A 20,889-nucleotide genomic window follows, 5' to 3' on the forward strand; every position below is an offset into this window, starting at 1 on the left:
CGCTGGTGATGTTGGCTACAATGTTGCAATAGAAGGGTTGTTTCTTGTACATTTACATTACATTTAAGTCATTTAGCAGACGCTCTTATCCAGAGCGACTTACAAATTGGTGCATTCACCTTATGATATCCAGTGGAACAACCACTTTACAATAGTGCATCTAAATCTTTTAAGGGGGGGGGGGGGGTTAGAAGGATTACTTTATCCTATCCCAGGTATTCCTTAAAGAGGTGGGGTTTCAGGTCTCTCCGGAAGGTGGTGATTGACTCCGCTGTCCTGGCGTCGTGAGGGAGCTTGTTCCACCATTGGGGTGCCAGAGCAGCGAACAGTTTGGACTGGGCTGAGCGGGAACCATGCTTCCTCAGAGGTAGGGGGGCCAGCAGGCCAGAGGTGGATGAACGCAGTGCCCTTGTTTGGGTGTAGGGCCTGATCAGAGCCTGAAGGTATGGAGGTGCCGTTCCCCTCACAGCTCCGTAGGCAAGCACCATGGTCTTGTAGCGGATGCGAGCTTCAACTGGAAGCCAGTGGAGAGAACGGAGGAGCGGGGTGACGTGAGAGAACTTGAGAAGGTTGAACACCAGACGGGCTGCGGCGTTCTGGATGAGTTGTAGGGGTTTAATGGCACAGGCAGGGAGCCCAGCCAACAGCGAGTTGCAGTAATCCAGACGGGAGATGACAAGTGCCTGGATTAGGACCTGCGCCGCTTCCTGTGTGAGGCAGGGTCGTACTCTGCGAATGTTGTAGAGCATGAACCTACAGGATCGGGTCACCGCCTTGATGTTAGTGGAGAACGACAGGGTGTTGTCCAGGATCACGCCAAGGTTCTTAGCACTCTGGGAGGCGGACACAAGGGAGTTGTCAACCGTGATGGCGAGATCATGGAACGGGCAGTCCTTCCCCAGGAGGAAGAGCAGCTCCGTCTTGCCGAGGTTCAGCTTGAGGTGGTGATCCGTCATCCACACTGATATGTCTGCCAGACATGCAGAGATGCGATTCGCCGCCTGGTTATCAGAAGGGGGAAAGGAGAAGATTAATTGTGTGTCGTCTGCATAGCAATGATAGGAGAGACCATGTGAGGATATGACAGAGCCAAGTGACTTGGTGTATAGCGAGAATAGGAGAGGGCCTAGAACAGAGCCCTGGGGGACACCAGTGGTGAGAGCGCGTGGTGCGGAGACAGATTCTCGCCACGCCACCTGGTAGGAGCGACCTGTCAGGTAGGACGCAATCCAAGCGTGGGCCGCACCGGAGATGCCCAACTCGGAGAGGGTGGAGAGGAGGATCTGATGGTTCACAGTATCAAAGGCAGCAGATAGGTCTAGAAGGATGAGAGCAGAGGAGAGAGAGTTAGCTTTAGCAGTGCGGAGAGCCTCCGTGACACAGAGAAGAGCAGTCTCAGTTGAATGCCCAGTCTTGAAACCTGACTGATTAGGATCAAGAAGGTCATTCTGAGAGAGATAGCAGGAGAGCTGGCCAAGGACGGCACGTTCAAGAGTTTTGGAGAGAAAAGAAAGAAGGGATACTGGTCTGTAGTTGTTGACATGGGAGGGATTGAGTGTAGGTTTTTTCAGAAGGGGTGCAACTCTCGCTCTCTTGAAGACGGAAGGGACGTAGCCAGCGGTCAAGGATTGTATTATATTATATATTATATAATAATTATTATATATATCATTATATATAATTATATATATTGTATTATTGTCTCTTGTGTCTTTAGAGGACTGTTTCACTTTGATGTCCTTTTTCTTCTGTCCTTATTTTGTCTTTTCTTCTGTTAACCAGATATTCTTTGTTATTCTTTGTTAGCTAGCTAGAGTCCCTAGCAACTGCTTAGCAAGTGGTAAACAATTCAGCTACCTAAGATAACTGTACAATTTATGAAAAATAGTTACTTTTTCAAAAGCCTATCTTCTTTGTTTGTTTGTTGCTTGTTTTGTCTCCTATTCAGTCTTGAAGTTTTCTTTTGCTTTTTCCCGATGTACTTCACTCTAAAAACCATGTAAATTTCAATATTTGTAGGAGCTCATTTTTTTCAGCAGCTGCTGCTCAATTTGGAACTCCGGAACTCACTCTTTCTCACTCTTTCTCACTCTTTCTCACTCTTTCTCACTCTTTCTCTCTCTTTCTCTCTCTCTCTCTTTCTCTCTCTTTCTCTCTCTCTCTCTTTCTCTCTTTCTCTCTCTTTCTCTCTCTTTCTCTCTCTTTCTCTCTCTTTCTCTCTCTTTCTCTCTCTTTCTCTCTCTTTCTCTCTCTTTCTCTCTCTTTCTCTCTCTTTCTCTCTCTCTCTCTTTCTCTTTTTTCGCAAACATCCTTTCTGAATTTAAACGGATTACAGTTAACGTTTTTTTGTAATCACTTACATGTAATCCATTTCTCTCCAACCCTAGAATGCCACTGAATGCTGCTCATTATTCCTAACTTGCCTTCAGTGTGAAGTTGCCCCAAGTACAGATCTAGGATAAATTTGTCCTTAACAAGTCCTTTACTGTTAAATGCAAAACTGACCTAAGACCAGCGTCTGGGCGCCACTTCAACCTAATCTTCTAACTTAATGTGTCGGGGCTCCCGAGTGGCGCAGCAGTCTAAGGCACTGCATCTCAGTGCATGAGGTGTCACTACAGACACCCCGGTTTGAATCCAGGCTGTATCACAACTGGCCGTGATTGGGAGTCCCATAGGGCGGTGCACAGTTGACCCAGCGTCACCCGGGTTTGGCCGGTGTAGGCCATCATTGTAAATAAGAATTTGTTCTTAACTGACTTGTCTAGTTAAATAAAGGTTAAATAAAAAAAAATGTAATATACTGCTCCAAAAAATAAAGGGAAAACTTAAACAACACAATGTAACTCCAAGTCAATCACACTTCTGTGAAATCAAACTGTCCACTTAGGAAGCAACACTGATTGACAATAAATTTCACATGCTGTTGTGCAAATGGAATAGACAACAGGTGGAAATTATAGGCAATTAGCAAGACACCCCCAATAAAGGAGTGGTTCTGCAGGTGGTAACCACAGACCACTTCTCAGTTCCTATGCTTCCTGTCTGATGTTTTGGTCACTATTGAATGCTGGCGGTGCTTTCACTCTAGTGGTAGCGTGAGACGGAGTCTACAACCCACACAAGTGGCTCAGGTAGTGCAGCTCATCCAGGATGGCACATCAATGCGAGCTGTGGCAAGAAGATTTGCTGTGTCTGTCAGCGTAGTGTCCAGAGCATGGAGGCGCTACCAGGAGACAGGCCAGTGCATTAGGAGACGTGGAGGAGGCCGTATGAGGGCAACAACCCAGCAGCAGGACCGCTACCTCCGCCTTTGTGCAAGGAGGAGCAGGAGAAGCACTGCCAGAGCCTTGCAAAATGACCTCCAGCAGGCCACAAATGTGCATGTGTCTGCTCAAACGGTCAGAAACAGACTCCGTGAGGGTGGTATGAGGGCCCGACGTCCACAGGTGGGGGTTGTGCTTACAGCCCAACACCGTGCAGGACGTTTGGCATTTGCCAGAGAACACCAAGATTGGCAAATTCGCCACTGGCGCCCTGTGCTCTTCACAGATGAAAGCAGGTTCACACTGAGCACATGTGACAGTCTGGAAACGCTGTGGAGAACGTTCTGCTGCCTGCAACATCCTCCAGCATGACCGGTTTGGCGGTGGGTCAGTCATGGTGTGGGGTGGTATTTCTTTGGGGGGCCGCACAGCCCTCCATGTGCTCGCCAGAGGTAGCCTGACTGCCATTAGGTGCCGAGATGAGATCCTCAGACCCCTTGTGAGACCATATGCTGGTGCGGTTGGCCCTGGGTTCCTCCTAATGCAAGACAATGCTAGACCTCATGTGGCTGGAGTGTGTCAGCAGTTCCTGCAAGAGGAAGGCATTGATGCTATAGACTGGCCCGCCCGTTCCCCAGACCTGAATCCAATTGAGCACATCTGGGACATCATGTCTCGCTCCATCCACCAACGCCACGTTGCACCACAGACTGTCCAGGAGTTGGCGGATGCTTTAGTCCAGGTCTGGGAGGAGATCCCTCAGGAGACCATCCGCCACCTCATCAGGAGCATGCCCAGGCATTGTAGGGAGGTCATACAGGCACGTGGAGGCCACACACACTACTGAGCCTCATTTTGACTTGTTTTAAGGACATTACGTCAAAGTTGGATCAGCCTGTAGTGTGGTTTTCCACTTTAATTTTGAGTGTGACTCCAAATCTAGACCTCCATGGGTTGATAAATTGGATTTCCATTGATTATTTTTGAGTGGTTTTGTTGACAGCACATTCAACTATGTAAAGAAAGATGTATTTAATAAGATTATTTCATTCATTCAGATCTAGGATGTGTTGTTTTAGTGTTCCCTTTATTTTTTTGAGCAGTGTATATATAACACAATGGCCCTGTGTTTTCTCTGACTCTGCTCATGGTTTGAAGACCAAAGGGTAATGGAAAGAGTACAGAGGGGATGAAGAACGGAGGAGATGAACAATAGCTGGATAAGAAAGAAAGCGAGAGACAAACATATGCAGAAAAGAAAGGATGAATGAGAGGAGAGCTCAACAGCTGGATGAGGGAGGGAGAGGGAGAGGGAGAGGGAGAGAGAGAGGGAGAGCTAGAACCCAAAATGCAGAAGTGGTAGGCTTCAGTTCAACTGTTTTGAAGGAAGTTTGGTTTGGCCGGCTTCTCTCTCCCTACTCTCTTATCTAACGGCGTCTCTAATCGCCGCCAACAAGCCTCCTCTGGCTGTTAAGGAACACCAGCAATTACACGCCCGCATTCTTACAAGCCCTTTCTCTTTTTCTACAATCCAGTAACAATGGATTATCTTATTATCTTGTAACAAGTTCAAAGCAAAACAGTTACTTCCTCACTTTGTCAAGATGTTTTTGCTCCACTGTAACACCAGTTAAGTCTTTCTCTCTCTCGAAGTCTCATTTTCTGAAGATATCTAAGTTAAGAGAATCAAAAGTCTCTCTCTTCCTCCGTTTCTGTTCTGGACCTACTTTCTGTTTACATGGCTACTGTTTCTCTCCATTACACGTCTAATGATTTCTGTCTATAAGACCTGAGAGAACACTTAATCTAGTGTCGGGTCAGTCTTTCTGCATAGAATTAGAGGGGTTATCAATTATCAATCTACACTAACTGGCCCTTCATCTGCTGGGGACATGAACAAGAAGCTAGTGAGTGGGAGGAGAAAAGAGACATAAGTACGTCTTTGATATGTGCTGTATCTGAGTGGTCACAAGCAATTCACTCCATAATGCTTTTGCTTTTTGTCATTGAACAAAGCCAAGCAAATACAGGGTTACCAGGGCCATGTTGAGTAGGGGAGTTTTGCTAGGGAAGCATTGACTAGGGAAGCATTGTGGAACGTTGCAGATAGAAATTTCAAGAGTAGCGCTGTTCACGTTGCTGTTCACGTCGGTAGACATGAAGTGCTTTGAAAGGGTGGTCATGGCTCACATCAAATCGAAATGTATTTGTCACATGCGCCGAATACAACGGGTAAAATGCGTACTTTCAAGCCCTTAACCAACAATGCAGTTCAAGAAATCGACACCATTATCACGGAAACCCTAGACCCACTCCAATTAGACTGCTGAACAATTAATCAAATGGCCACCCAGACTATTTGCATTGACACCCTCTCCCCCCATTTGTTTTTACACTACTGTTACTCACTGTTGATTATCCATGCATGGTCACTTTACCCCTACCTACAGTACATGTACCAATGACCTCGACTAACCTGTACCGACGCACGTTGACTCAGTACCGGTACCCCCTGTATATAGCCTCGTTATTGTTATTTTATTGTTACTTTTTTATTTTTTACTTTAGTTTATTTAGTAAATATTTTCTTAACCAACAATGCCGTTTTAAGAAAATAGAGTTAAGGGCTTGTAAGTAAGCATTTCACGGTAAGGTCACCACTTGTTGTATTCGGCGCATGTGACAAATCAAATTTGATTTTAATTGATTTTGATTTGTTCTTCATAATATATTTCTATCTGAACGTTGTGGCCTACTGAACTAAACTAGGCTTGTAAACTAGGCTTGTAAACTAGGCTTGTAAACTAGGCTTGTAAACTAGGCTTGTAAACTAGGCTTGTAAACTAGGCTTGTAAACTAGGCTTGTAGACCAGGCTTGTAAAATAGGCCTGTAAACAATGCCAGTAAACTAGATTTGTAAACCACAAGGTTGTCTCACACATGTAGGGTAGGCCTGTACCTGTTATGGTGAATCCTTATGGTTCAACTCAAGGTGCAGGCTTGTGTATCCAGACCTTGCTTTGTAAAAATCATATGGTTGTGCTCACACGCACGCTTGTGCACTGCAGTAACACCTTACATCTGCATATCCAAAGAAAAATTCCAGATGAGGCTCTCCCTCTTCCTTCCTGTTACAGCCTAATGGGAAAATGTCTCTCTGTGGAATTCCTTGTTGTGTAATCAGGGTGGATGGGGAGCAGAGCAGAGTGTTGAATGTTTTACAGGTTGATTGGTAGCTCTGGTCCAGGGCATTAGGAATGCTCAGTGATAGCAAGCCATACTAAGGCATAGTATTAGCAAGCTGTACTGATACTCAGTGTTAGCAAGCCATACTCCCTGGACTACGGTTGGTTGGTTGGCTGGTTGGTTGGTTGGCTGGTTGGTTGGTTTGTTGGTTGGTGTACTGCTGAAGAGGGCTAGTTGGTTGGCTGGTTGGTTGGTTGGTTTGTTGGTTGGTGTACTGCTGAAGAGGGCTAGTAGGTTGGTTGGTTGGCTAGTTGGTTGGTTGGTTTGTTGGTTGGTTCTTGGTTTCTTGGTTGGTGTAATGCTGAAGAGGGCTAGTTGGTTGGTTGGCTGGTTTGTTGGTTGGTTGGTTCTTGGTTTGTTGGTTGGTGTACTGCTGAAGAGGGCTAGTAGGTTGGTGGGTTGGTTGGTTGGCTGGTTGGTTGGTTGGTTGGTGTACTGCTGAAGAGGGCTAGTAGGTTGGTGGGTTGGTTGGTTGGTGTACTGGTGAAGAGGGCTAGTAGGTTGGTTGGTTGGCTGGTTGGTTGGTTTGTTGGTTGGTTCTTGGTTTGTTGGTTGGTGTAATGCTGAAGAGGGCTAGTTGGTTGGTTGGCTGGTTTGTTGGTTGGTTGGTTCTTGGTTTGTTGGTTGGTGTAATGCTGAAGAGGGCTAGTTGGTTGGTTGGCTGGTTTGTTGGTTGGTTGGTTCTTGGTTTGTTGGTTGGTGTACTGCTGAAGAGGGCTAGTAGGTTGGTGGGTTGGTTGGTTGGTTGGTTGGTGTACTGCTGAAGAGGGCTAGTAGGTTGGTGGGTGGGTTGGTTGGCTGGTTTGTTGGTTGGTTGGTTCTTTGGTTTGTTGGTTGGTGTACTGCTGAAGAGGGCTAGTAGGTTGGTGGGTTGGTAGCAGACCTGGGTTCAATTTCATAGGTCAAATTTTTTAAAGTACCTCAGAGTGTTTGAGGTGCACTACATTTAGCTTAAAATGTGCACTTTTGGCAATATTCTGTATTAGTTCCAGTGTACCATTACACAGAGCCTGATGACCATAGATGTGTGTATGACACTGTATAATTGTGAAACCCCAGTCATGGCACTGCCTAGTCAGTTAGAATCTTGATTTGTGATAAGGAAGAAATCACTTGTCTGTGAGTTTTAAACTCTCCCCTGCTTATTTGAGTGTTGTCCTTGGCCTTGACTCTGTGAGGTTGGAATCTGAAACAGATCTGTGAGACACCCTTCTCCCTCAGCGTAATCCGTGAACCCTGTTCCCCTGGATACTCTGTAGGTGTTGTTTCTGTGTGTGAATACTGGTTCCCTTCCCCCTACATCTGTCGTCAGTTCGCGTCAGAAAGGTATCGAGTCCATCCAGATCCTGCACCGTAATGTAAAATGATCTAAGGTTGGAACATGTTTAATGTCTCTGTACTTTATGCTTCATATCAATTTGTTCCTAATAGTTTTTTACTGTTTTAGTTCTATCGGGGAAATATTGTCTCAAGACCACAGGAATGGAGTTCCCTGCAGATGTCTCTTTAAGTCTACATGTGTTCTCGTGCTTGGTTTTCTCTGACCGTTGTCCATAGTTTTGGTGTCTGGGGGGGGAGTGGCTGGAACACTGTGTGTGTTGATGTAGACGTCAGTGACTGCCATCAAGAGCCTTCCATTACAAGAGGTCACTGTCGATGTTCTCAGCTGTGGCCTCCACCCAGTTTCCTCTACCAGTGACCACACACACACACACGGTTAAAACACACATACATGTAGTATGTTATTGTAGAAGACGCTTGCTGGACATGGGTTTGTTAAGTGGTTTCCCCTACACATACACATACATACACAGACCTTTGTCACTAATATTTCCTCTGTCCACATGTTCTTTGTTTACGTTTCTGTTATTCTTGGCATCGGGCGACTTGTTGTCGGAAGAGAGCACAGAAGGAGGAATTTTGTTTTTTGGCGGGAGATGGTTTGGGAGCAGCGGCAGCGTGGAGGGAGGTGGTTTGGGAGCAGCGGCAGCGTGGAGGGAGGTGGTTTGGGAGCAGCGGCAGCGTGGAGGGAGGTGGTTTGGGAGCAGCGGCAGCGTGGAGGGAGGTGGTTTGGGAGCAGCGGCAGCGTGGAGGGAGGTGGTTTGGGAGCAGCGGCAGCGTGGAGGGAGGTGGTTTGGGAGCAGCGGCAGCGTGGAGGGAGGTGGTTTGGGAGCAGCGGCAGCGTGGAGGGAGGTGTTTCGCTTCACGCTGCTACAACATGGTAGCTACGGGACCAAAACAGTGGAGAAGTTAGCAATGCAGGCATTGTTAAGCGTAACCAATCCGTTTCTCACAATAGGACATTGAAAAACATGGAATGTCTCCACCCAGCCTCCACTTTTTATTAAAATCTTCATTTTTAAATACACCATGTTGTGCCAGACCTCTGTGGCTAAATGGTTTTCACTGGATTCTACTGGACTTAACTAGTTTACTTTGTCTGTATTTAACTGGTCTTGATTGCCCTCCTAAACCCTTTCCAAATCCTTTCCATCCTCCTCCTTTCTTTCTTCTTCCCCCTGCCAACAATACATTCATCTATCCCTACTACAGGCTTTTAAGATGGAATCCCTCCAATGTAATTCAGCTATGCTAAATGGGAACTGGGAAGTCTCTGGCCAATGGAAGGCCTACTGTATTTACTTTATTACCGTTCACCTGATTGGTGAGCCATTTGAAAACTCAAAGCACATTCTTACTGGGTGCTGCATAGCCAATCAGGCTCCCCCAAGTTGTAAGCGAATAGTTTGGAATTTAAGGTTTTGTTTGTAGTGTGCTTGGTGAAGTATTTTTGGAGATTTCAGTACATGTATTTCTCTAAGTGGAAACAACCTTATTTAAATCGTTAATTTTTCCATACCCCTTTAACCCTATTCTCAATCATCTGGTAGAGCATGTTTTGACAATTGATTTAGAAGTGGATATGAAAGAAATCTTCACTTGAACTTGATTGGTCAACTCCCCAGCCCTCCTGGATGAATTGACATAAATGGTATAATTTTGGGTTGCTGCAGTTCAGCGTTGTGGCTCTCTAACTTTGCCCACTTCGAGGGCTGTAAGAATACTCAGTCAGTCACCAGAGATAAAGGATAAAAGGCTGGAGGAATTCAGTTGTTGAGGGATTCATATTCCACCATTCCTGTTAGTAGAGACCTTGAAGAGTAGGAATATGAAAATAAATGTTTAAAATGTAAAAAGGCTAAAAAGCAACAAAAAATAACAAATGTGCTCAACCAGGTGGTTAATATGTCAGTAAAAGGTATGGTGGACTAAGAATAGGGTACATTTAGTTTGTATTAAAAAAATGCTTATTTTGGTGAAAAATATGATTGAATAGTTGAATAGTGTGGTCTAATCAGTAAATTGGTTAGACCACATTCCATGACCCATTGGGTCAATTCATCAATACTCAGACTTAAGGTTGCTTTTAAAGTAATGCCTATAATATTTAAAAAAAAACGGCACTTTGTCATATATTATCTCAAAATGTAGTCTGAATATGTGTGAAACATGGTGGAAGAAGCTGGGTCATTTTGAAATGAAAGAAAAACATTTTGACTGTATTGCACTACTATTTATTAAGTGGCTGGTTCGAGCCCTGAATGCTGATTGGCTGAAAGTCGTGGTATATCAGACCGTATACCACGTGTATGACAAAACATTCATTTGTACGTTTCTATTTACGTTGGTAATCAGTTTATAATAGCAATAAGGCACCTCAGGGGTTTGTGATATAATACCAATATACCACGGCTAAGGGCTGTGTCCTAGCACTCTGCATTGCGTTGTGCGTAAGAACAGCCCTTAGTCGTGGTATATTGGCCATATACCCCCCTGGGCCTTATTGCTTAAATATACCACCTGAAAACGCTTCAATGCAATGCAAGTCAATATTCATGTTTGGACATAAATAAATCATTTAACTATTCTTACCTATCTATAAAAGCCATTGATGCAGACCTAAATTAAGTTCTGTAATATTGTTGAAATTAGTATTCCAAAATCATAAATCATGGGCATTAATATGGAGTTGGTTCCCCTTTGCTGCTATAACAGCCTCCACTCTTCTGGAAGGCTTTCCACTAGATGTTTGAACATTGCTGCGGGGACTTGCTTCCATTCAGCCACAAGAGCGTTGGTGACATCGGGCACTGGTTTTGGGCGATTAGGCCTGGCTCGCAGTCGGTGTTACAATTCATCCCAAAGGTGTTTGATGGAGTTGAGGTCAGGGCTCTGTGCAGGCCAGTCAAGTTATTCCACATCGATCTTGACAAACCATTTCCATATGGACCTTACTTTGTTCACGTGGGCATTGTCATGTTGAAACAGGAAAGGAAATTTACAGTTGGCGCTATGCATTCGGGCAGGTAGCGTTCTCCTGGCATCCGCCAAACCCAGATTCGTCCGTCTGACTGCCAGATGGTGAAATGTGATTCATCACTCCAGAGAACGCATTTCCACTGCTCCAGAGTCCAGTAGCAGCGAGCTTTACATCACTCCAGCTGACGCTTGGCATTGCGTATGATGATCTTAGGCTTGGAACCCCATTTTTGAATCTCCTGAAAAACAGTTATTGTGCTGACTTTGCTTCCAGAGGCAGTTTTGAACTCGGTAGTGAGTGTTGCAACCAAGCAAAGGTCAGTGTTGCAACTCGGCGATCCCGTTCTGTGAGCTTTTGTGACCTACCACTTTGCGGCTGAGTTGTTGTTGCTCCTAGATGTTTCCACTTCACTTACAGTTGACCGGGGCAGCTCTAGCAGGGCAGACATTTGACGAACTGACTTGTTGGAAAGGTGGCATCCTATGATGGTGCCAAGTTGAAAGTCACTGAGCTCTTCAGTAAGGCCATTCTACTGCCAATGTTTATGGAGATTGCATGGCTGTGTGCTCAATTTTATACACCTGTCAGAAACGGGTGTGGCTGAAATAGCCAAATCCAGTAATTTGAAGGGGTTTCCACATACTTCTGTATATATAGTGTAATATAGATAAAGAAACATTATTTGTCTTTTTTTATTAACTTTTATTTAACCAGGGAAAACACATTGAGACCTAGGTCTCATTTGCAAATGTGCCCTGGGAACAATACAGAAACTAAAAGTATACACAATTTAAAACACAAAATTAAATAAATAGCAAATATTATATACACAATAAACAATCAAACAAAACAAGCACATTTATAAATGCAAAAATCCCTAGCCTTTCTCCTAAACTGACCCAGAGACAACAACACATCCAATTGAAACGTTACTTGGAGATTATTCCACATGATAAGCAGATTTACCCAACTCTGTGGATACACATGGAATCTCCAGCATTAACCAACCATGTGATCTACTGTTGTAATCCGAGTTTCTACATTTGGTAGTTTATTGAGTAAAGCTTTATAAACAAAAACAGAATAATGAAGTGACCTATGTGTTTTTAGAGCGGTCCAACCAACTTTATGATAAAGGATGTAGTGGTGAATGTCAGAACTGTCAGATGTTATAAAACAAAGTCCGCTATGATAAACATATAGATGGGAAGAGCAAAACCTTGCAGATTTTGAAATGCATGTCAATAGTTTGTATCAGTGTGTATGCAGTGCTGATTTAGGAGAAGTTGATATCGCTGAATACTACTGTACCAATCAATATTGTGAAAAATATTTTTTGTTGATTGTCTTTTACGTATCCTGCCGGCAGAGCAATATCCATTCACACCCTCTGTGTGTGTTTATGGGTGGGGTCTCCTCTCCAGGGTAGCAGAGATGGGACTCTCCCAAACATTCAGGAAGCAAGGGGGGGGCTTAGCACAGTGAGAAATGCTCTGAAATGTGAGAAAATCTAGCTCTGTGTGTGTGTGCGTAGAGAGAGTGAGAACAAGGGAGAAGAGAGTGAGAGAGGCTGGGAACTGGAGAAGAGAAGTGTGCAGGAGTCTTATCAGGGTCAGGTTGCACCGACAGAACAAAGGACTGCAGGACACCTGGCAAGCTCTGCATGGGAGACAGAGACAGAGAGATAGGGGGGAACAGAGAGAGATAGAGGAAACAGAGAGAGAGCAGGAAAACAGGCCCAACCCCCACTCTTACACTAGCCTAAGCTCTGCTCACACTTACTGGTCTGAGGCCAAACCACACGACTAACAACATTGGACACTTTATGGCCTTTGGCCGAAAGAGCAGGAACCTGGACTTCTGAAATACAGACATTGTCATTCTACAATAACATGGTATAGAGGAGATGGACACACTGGTTGCCCTCTAGGTTACAGAGAGCTGGTAGTCCCATCCACCAAACTACCAGGTGTGAAACAGGGAAGGGACTCAGGGGGTATGCTCATTTGTTATAGAGCAGACCTAATTCACTCTATTAAATGAATCAAAACAGAAATTCAAAAGGAAATTATCTCAACAGAGAAAAATGTCCTCCTATGTCCTCCATCAAACCAATGACAAATGGTTTGATGAAGAATGCAAAAACCTAAGAAAGTAATTGAGAAATCTATCCAACCAAAAACATGGAGACCCAGAAAACCTGAGCCTACGCCTTCACTATGGTGAATCACTGAAACAATACAGAAATACACTACGGAAAAGAAGGAACAGCACATCAGAAATCAGCTCAATGTAATTGAACAATCCATAGACTGTAATCACTTCTGGGAAAATTGGAAAACTGAGCTGCACTACCTAACCTCCTGCCCAATGTATGACCATATTAGAGACACATATTTCCCTCAGATTACACAGAACAACAAAGAATTTGAAAACAAACCCAATTTCAATAAACTCCCACATCTACTGGGTGAAATAACACAGCGTGCCATCACAGCAGCAAGATTTGTGACCTGTTGCCACAAGAAAAGGGCAACCAGTGAAGAACAAACACCATTGTAAATACAACCCATATTTATGTTCATTTATATTCCCTTTTGTACTTGAACTATTTGCACATAATATGACATTTGACATTTCTTTATTATTTTGGAACTTTTGTGAATGTAATGTTTACTGTTCATTTTTTTTGTTTATTTCACATTTGTTTATTATCTACTTCACTTACTTTGGCAATGGTAACATATGTTTCCCATGCCAATAAATCCCTTAAAATGAATTGAATTGAGAGAGAGAGAGAACTGATAACGGTAATACTCCCGGTCATGATGATCTCGATGGTGGAACTGTAGAACTTTTTGAGGATCTGGGGACCCATGCCAAATCTTGGAACTTGAAATTCTCGACCCACTCCACTTTAGTCCCGTTGATGTTAATGTTCGGCCCTCCTTTTCCTGTAGTCCATGATCATCTCCTTTGTCTTGCTCACATTGAGAGTTTGTTTTCCTGGCACCACACTGCCAGGTCTCTGACCGGCCTAAAGGCTGTCTCATCGTTGTCGGTGATCAGGCCTACCACTGTTATCTCACCAGCGAACTTAATGATGGTTTTGGTCGTGCTTGGCCACGCAGTCGTGGGTGAACAGGGAGTACAGAAGAGGAGTAAGCACGCACCCCTGAGGGTCCCCAGTGTTGAGGATCAGCGTGGCAGATATGTTGTTGCCTACCCTTACCACCTGGGGGCGGCCCATCAGAAAGTCTAGTATCCAGGTGCAGAGCGAGGTGTTTAGTCCCAGGGTTCCTTAGCTTAGTGATGAGCTTTGTGGGCACTATGGTGTTAAACGCTGAGCTGTAGTCAATGATCAGCATTCTCACATAGGTTTTCCTTTTGTCTAGGTGGGAAAGGGCAGTGTGGCGTGCGATAGAGATTGTCTCATCTGTGGATCTGTTGGGGCGGTATGCGAATTGGAGTGGGTCTAGGGTTTCTGGCATAATGGTGTTGATGTGAGCCATGACCAGTCTTTCAAAGCACTTTATGGCTTCTGACGTGAGGGTGTCCTCTCTAAGTAATACTGTGTCCTCTCTAAGTTATAGTGTGTCTTCTCTCTCCCTTCAGGACAACCTGAGTGTGTTCCTGCGTGGCTGCGAGGAGCTGGGACTGAAGGGCTCTCAGCTGTTTGACCCTGGGGACCTGCAGGACATCTCCACACGCCCCAACGCCAAGTAAGACATCACACACACCTGCTTCCCTGTCTGTCTTGCTGGCTGGTTGACTGGCTGGTTGGCTCACTGTCCAGCAGGTGGTCAGTAGGGTGGTTGAACAGTTGTTCTGTTTGTCTTTCAACCTGAATGCCTGTCTGTCTATATACAGTTGAAGTCAGAAGTTTACATACACCTTAGCCAAATACATTTAAACTCAGTTTTTCACAATTCCTGACATTTAATCCCAGTAAAAATTCCCTATCTTAGGTCAGTTAGATCACCATTTTATTTTAAGAATGTGAAATTTCAGAATAATAGGAGAGAGAATGATTTATTTCAGCTTTTATTTATTTCATCACGTTCCCAGTGGGTCAGAAGTTTACATTTGGTAGCATTGCCTTTAAATTGTTTAACTTGGGTCAAATGTTTCGGGTAGCCTTCCCACAGTAAGTTGGGAGAATTTTGGCCCATTTCTCCTGACAGAGCTGATGTAACTGAGTCAGGTTTGCAGGCCTCCTTGCTCGCACACGCTTTTTGAGTTCTGCCCACACATGTTCTATAGGATTGAGGACAGGGCTTTGTAATGGCCACTCCAATACCTTAACTTTGTTGTCCTTAAGCCATTTTGCCACAACTTTGGAAGTATGCTTGGGGTCATTGTCCATTTGGAAGACCCATTTGCGACCAAGCTATAATTTCCTGACTGATGTCTTGAGATGTTGCTTCAATATATCCACATAATTTTCCTACCTCATGATGCCATCTATTTTGTGAACTGCACCAGTCCCTCCTGCAGCAAAGCACCCCCACAACATGATTCTGCCACCCTCGTGCTTCACGGTTGGGATGGTGTTCTTCGGCTTGCAAGCATCCCCCTTTTTCCTCCAAACATAACGGTGGTCATTATGGCCAAACAGTTATATTTTTGTTTCATCAGACCAGAGGACATTTCTCCAAAAAGTAAGATTTGTCCCCATGTGCAGTTGCAAACCATTATCTGGCTTTATGGCAGTTTTGGAGCAGTGGTTTCTTCCTTACTGAGCGGCCTTCCAGGTTATGTCGATATAGGACTCGTTTTACTGTGGATATAGATACTTTTGTACCGGTTTCCTCCAGCATCTTCACAAGGTCCTTTGCTGTTGTTCTGGGATTGATTTGCACTTTTCGCACCAAAGTACGTTCTTCTCGAGGAGAAAGAACGCGTCTCCTTCCTGAGCGGTATGACGGCTGCATGGTCCCATGATGTTTATACTTGCGTAATATTGTTTGTACAGATGAACGTAGTACCTTCAGGCTTTTGGAAATTGCTCCCAGGGATAAACCAGACTTGTGGAGGTCTACAATTTTTTTTAAGGTAGACCTTGAAGTACATCCACAGGTACACCTTCAATTGACTCAAATAATGTAAATTAGCCTATCAGAAGCTTCTATAGCCAAGACATAATGTTCTGGAATTGTCCAAGCTGTTTAAAGGCACAGTCAACTTAGTGTATGTAAACTTCTGACCCACTGGAATTGTGATACAGTGAAATAATCTGTCTGTAAACAATTGTTGGAAAAATTAATTGTGTCATTCACAAAGTAGATGTCCTAACCGACTTGCCAAAACTATAGTTTGTTAACAAGACGTTTCAGGAGTGGTTGAAAAATGAGTTTTAATGACTCCAAGCTAAGTGTATGTAAACTTCCAATTTCAACTCTATCTCTATCTATCTCCCTATCTCTCTCTCTGTCTGTCTTTGTATTTTCATCCATGTGTTTGATCTATTTCCATCCATTTGCTTGTCTTTCTACATCACTGTGTGTCTGCTATGTCAACAGTACAGTAATTAGTGACTCTCTGGAAGACAGTTCAGTGGAAGTGTGACTCTCCTGTATGCAACATAACAAAGCAGTATCTGTTAGGTACAACTGGTCATTGACAAAATATTACAGTATGCTATATCTAGAGATTGTGATGTTGTAGCTGTTGCTAGGTGACTGGGTGTTTCCCCCCAACTGTCCTGGTGCCAGAACTACTCTGTCAGTAGAGAGAGACAGAGGGAGAGAGACAGAGGGAGAGAGACAGAGGGAGAGAGACAGAGGGAGAGAGACAGAGGGAGAGAGACGGGAGGGAGAGGAGACGCGAGGGAGAGAGACGGGAGGGCAGAGGAGAGCGCGAGGGAGAGAGACGGGAGGGCAGAGGGGAGAGCGGAGGGAGAGAGACGGGGAGGGCAGAGGGAGAGCGCGAGGGAGAGAGACGGAGGGAGAGAGACGGAGGGAGAGAGACGGGAGGGCAGAGGGAGAGCGCGAGGGAGGGCAGAGACGGAGGGAGAGAGACGGAGGGACAGAGACGGAGGGACAGAGACGGAGGGACAGAGACAGAGGGACAGAGACAGAGGGACAGAGACAGAGGGACAGAGACAGAGGGACAGAGACAGAGGGACAGAGCGGAGAGACGGAGCAATGTCAAACTTAACATGTCTTGGGGGTGGCTCGACTGGTTCTATCATGACATATGATGCCTTGAAGAGTTCAGGTGTGACCTAAGGGAATTGTGTGTGCATGCTGTGTGTGCATTAAAATAACCGATAAACGTCAAACTGCCACTTATATGCCCTTGTCACTGTCTTAGATTTAGTGTGCAGCCATACCCTTTTCTCCTGCCACACTACCTAGTGTTCACGGTATGACAGGTGTCTTCATATCTAGAAAACAGATTTGGATGGGGGTGTATAAAGAGACACAATGAGCTGAGGCCTAAAATATGTCCTCTGTACCATCTGATGGAAACCGATCCATTTCCAAGATAAGTGACAGGGGAAGAGAGTGAAAGAGGAGAGGGGGAGAGAGAGAGTAACAGCAAGAGAGTGAGGGAGAGAACGAGGGAGGGAGGGAAAGAGGGAAAGAGAGCGAGGGAGGGAGGGAAGAGAGAGTACAGTTGATATCACAGGCAGTGATCTAATACCTAGTGGAATCTGAATTGCCTTCTTTCTCAGGCAGCCTTTAGATGTGGTTATGTAAGTAATCAAGGTAGCGTAGAGAAAAGAGACCTGTCTGTTTATTTAGTCAAGCTGGAGGAGAGGAGGAAGGACATAGGGAGGAGAGGAAGGGGAAATGACACAGGGCCATTCTGTTGGAGGAGAGGGAGGTGGAGAAACTGACGCTGAAACTGACTTTTGGTGTCACCTATCTACTGTATTTCTCGCTCTTTCTTTAAAACTTTCATTTGGTCTTTCTATCTATTTCTCTCTCTTCCCCCTTTCCGCTGGATCAGCTACACTAGCTATATATACACAAATTATGTGGACACCCCTTCAAATTATTGGATTTGGCTATTTCAGCCACACCCGTTGCTGACAGGTGTATAAAATTGAGCAAACGCCATGCAATCTCCATAGACAAACATTGTCAGTAGAATGGCCTAACTTAAGAGCTCAGTGACTTTTAACGTGGCACCGTCATAGGATGCAGCCTTTCCAACAAGTCAGTTTGTCAAATTTCTGCCCTGCTAGAACTACCCCGGTCAACTGTAAGTGCTGTTATTGTGAAGTGGAAACGTCTAGGAGCAACAACGGCTGAGCCGCGAAGTGGTAGGCCGCACAAGCTCACAGAACAGGACTGCCGAGTGCTGAAGCACGAAGCGTGTAAAAATTGTCTGTCCTCAGTTAAAATACTCACTACCGAGTTCCAAACTGCCTGTGGAAGCAACGTCAGCAAAATAAATGTTTGTCTGGAGCTTCATGAAATGGGTTTCCATGGCCGAGCAGCCACACAAGCCTAAGATCACCATGCGTAATGCCAATCGTCGGCTGGAGTGGTGTAAAGCTCGCCGCTTTACCATCTGGCAGTCCGACGGACGAACTTAGGCTTGGCTGATGCCAGGAGAACGCTACCTGCCCGAAGGAATAATGTTCTGGGGCAGTTTTTCATGGTTCGTGCTAGGCCCCTTAGTTCCAGTGAAGGGAAATCTTAACGCTACAGCACACAATGACATTCTAGACGAGGTCCATACAGAAATGGTTTGTTGAGATCGGAGAGGAAGAACTTGATTGGCCTGCACAGAGCCCTGACCTCAACTCCATCAAACACCTTTGGGATGAATTGGAACACAGACTGCGAGCCAGCCCTAATCACCCAACATCAGTGCTTGACCTCACTAATGCTGAATGGAAGCAAGTCCCAGCAGCAATGTTCCAACATCTAGTGGAAAGCCTTTCCAGAAAGGTGAAGGCTGTTCTAGCAGGGGGGACCAACACCATATTAATGCCCATGATTTTGGAATGAGATGTTCGACAAGCACATACTTTTGGTCATGAAGTGTATTAGTATTCTGTTGCCAACTAACAAATGTGGTGCTCTCAAGGGGAGGTCAAGTACAAAGTGACAATCACCTTTATATGTCTCTTTATCAAAGCCACCAGAAATGGGAACAAACAGAATATCTTCAAAATATCTTCTAATTGCTATAGAGCCTTTCTATTAGTCATTGGATCTGACAGGGTTTGTTGCTGCACAGAAATCTACAAATCGCCTTAACCTCAAAACAAGCAAGCATGAACTGATCCATATATTATAAGGATTAGTGAATCTACGTGATCCCACGGCACTTGTCGCAAGAGTATGGGGTGTTATCCCTGTTGCCTTGGCTACCAAATCATCCTCAGCTTCCAATTGGCTCATTTAAACCCTCTCCGTTCTCCTGCAACTCTCTGCAAATCTAGATCGTTAAAGAGAGTGATCTCAGCCAACCTGGTAAAATAAGGATTAGGTATGAACAAGCAGATTGACATGTAAATGAATAAGCTTCCACTGACTAACGATCTGGAGATGAGTCATTTGATTGACCATTCCGTAATAATCCCTCTCATGTGGGAGTAGGTCTGTAACACTCTTAACTCCTGGGTCACCTGTAAAGGTCATTATGACATGGAACGTTGTGTGGGAGCTGAACAAGCCCACTAGGCTGACCTATGACCTCTGCTGACTAGTGTGTGAGTAAAGTATCAAGTGTAGCCTTAGGTCAGCTCACCTACACACACAAGGAATCACACGTACACACAAGCGCGTGCACACACCAGACCGACACGGGACCTGTACATATAGTTCAATATGTCACCATTCTGACACATGGTTGAGTGCTTATTTAGTTTGATGAGAAATATGTTAGTGAGAGAATGAAAGGCAAACATGCCCTGCCCTGTGTGTATGTGTCTGTCTCTGCGTGTGTCCGAGAAAGACAATTAAATAATCATTTCATTTTTGTGTTTGTGCGTGTGTGCCTGTCCTCTTTGTCCTTTCCCTGCTATTGCCTAGAGGCTCTTGAACATAGAAAAGCATCCAAACAACCTTGAGGCTGAAGCAACAGGGTCAAACAACCTTGAGGCTGCAGCAACAGGGTCAGGCTGGAGAATTTGGAGACACTAATATTTTCTCTCTTGCAATTACTCTCTCTCCCCTTGTCCCTCTCTACTTCTCTTTCTTTCTCTCTGCTCTCTTTGTTTCTCCTCTCTCTCTCTCCCACTCTCACTTTCTCCTTCCCTCTCTCTCAGTCCAGATGGGTTTTTCCATTTGTATGTCATTCCATAACTACAGTGTGGAGTAGGTGCAGCTCATTTGACAGCTCTCTAACCTGGAACCTATGATCCTCCTCGTCTCTCTCTCTTCCTAGCAGGGTTGCCGACTGCAGTAGGAAACTCAAGAATGTAAGTGACACCTCTCTATATTGTTTGTCAGTCTGGTAATCTGTTATGTCCTCATATGTATGGGCGTCTGTCTGTCTCTGGCTGTGTTTTCTCTTTTTTTGTCATTCTTTCTCTGTCGTTCTTTTCTCCATCTCTGAATATCTCTCTCTCAATGCTCTCCCTTAGTCAGTCCATCCCATTAACCCCTCTGTCTATCTCCTGTCTCTGCTGCTTTAAGAGGAGCTAGCGTAGTGCTTTTGTCATTCTCTGCAGTGTGAGCTCTCTACCTGACTTGGCTTGCTATAGCATACTCTAACATATGTGACTATACTCAGCCAAGGCTGTTTTAGCAGAGGGACACTGAAACCCTACATTAGACTCAGTCTGCACTGCATGAGAACGTCCCATAAACCCCCAACAGCTGTAGAGGGAGCTAGCCTAGTGCTGCTGTCGATTGTAGCCTTTTCATTCTAGCAAACAGCAGCAGCAGCATTCAATTATATTTTTTTTGCTGAGACTCAGAGCACCATCAGACTGAAAAAATGAGATAGGTGGAGTATTTTGTATTGTTTTGTAAACGCAGCTCAAACTTGGCTAGGAAAAGGGACCATCATGCTTGACTGGATGGAATTCTGCTGGCCTCATGGAATGTTAAACTGATGCAAGCGTAAGCTATCTATTCCCTATGAGGT

At 44.8% G+C, this 20,889-nt stretch overlaps 1 protein-coding gene across 7 annotated transcripts in view; it reads left to right on the plus strand.

Moving 5' to 3' along the window:
* Positions 1-20,889, plus strand: part of LOC106604545 (LIM and calponin homology domains-containing protein 1) — a 157,154-nt gene that overhangs the window by 78,498 nt on the left and 57,767 nt on the right. For 5 of the 7 annotated variants that reach the window (XM_045718017.2, XM_014199288.3, XM_045718015.2 and 2 more), the window contains exons 4-5: positions 14,449-14,555; positions 20,185-20,218. In XM_045718017.2, the coding sequence (XP_045573973.1) occupies positions 14,449-14,555; positions 20,185-20,218 (141 nt within the window). The remainder of the gene's footprint in view (positions 1-14,448; positions 14,556-20,184; positions 20,219-20,889) is intronic. The other 2 variants (XM_014199289.3, XM_014199291.3) reach the window with 1 other exon arrangement.

Source organism: Salmo salar, chromosome 05 (genome assembly GCF_965601325.2).
Source record: "Salmo salar chromosome 05, fSalSal1, whole genome shotgun sequence".
NCBI classification, from domain to species: Eukaryota; Metazoa; Chordata; class Actinopteri; order Salmoniformes; family Salmonidae; genus Salmo; species Salmo salar.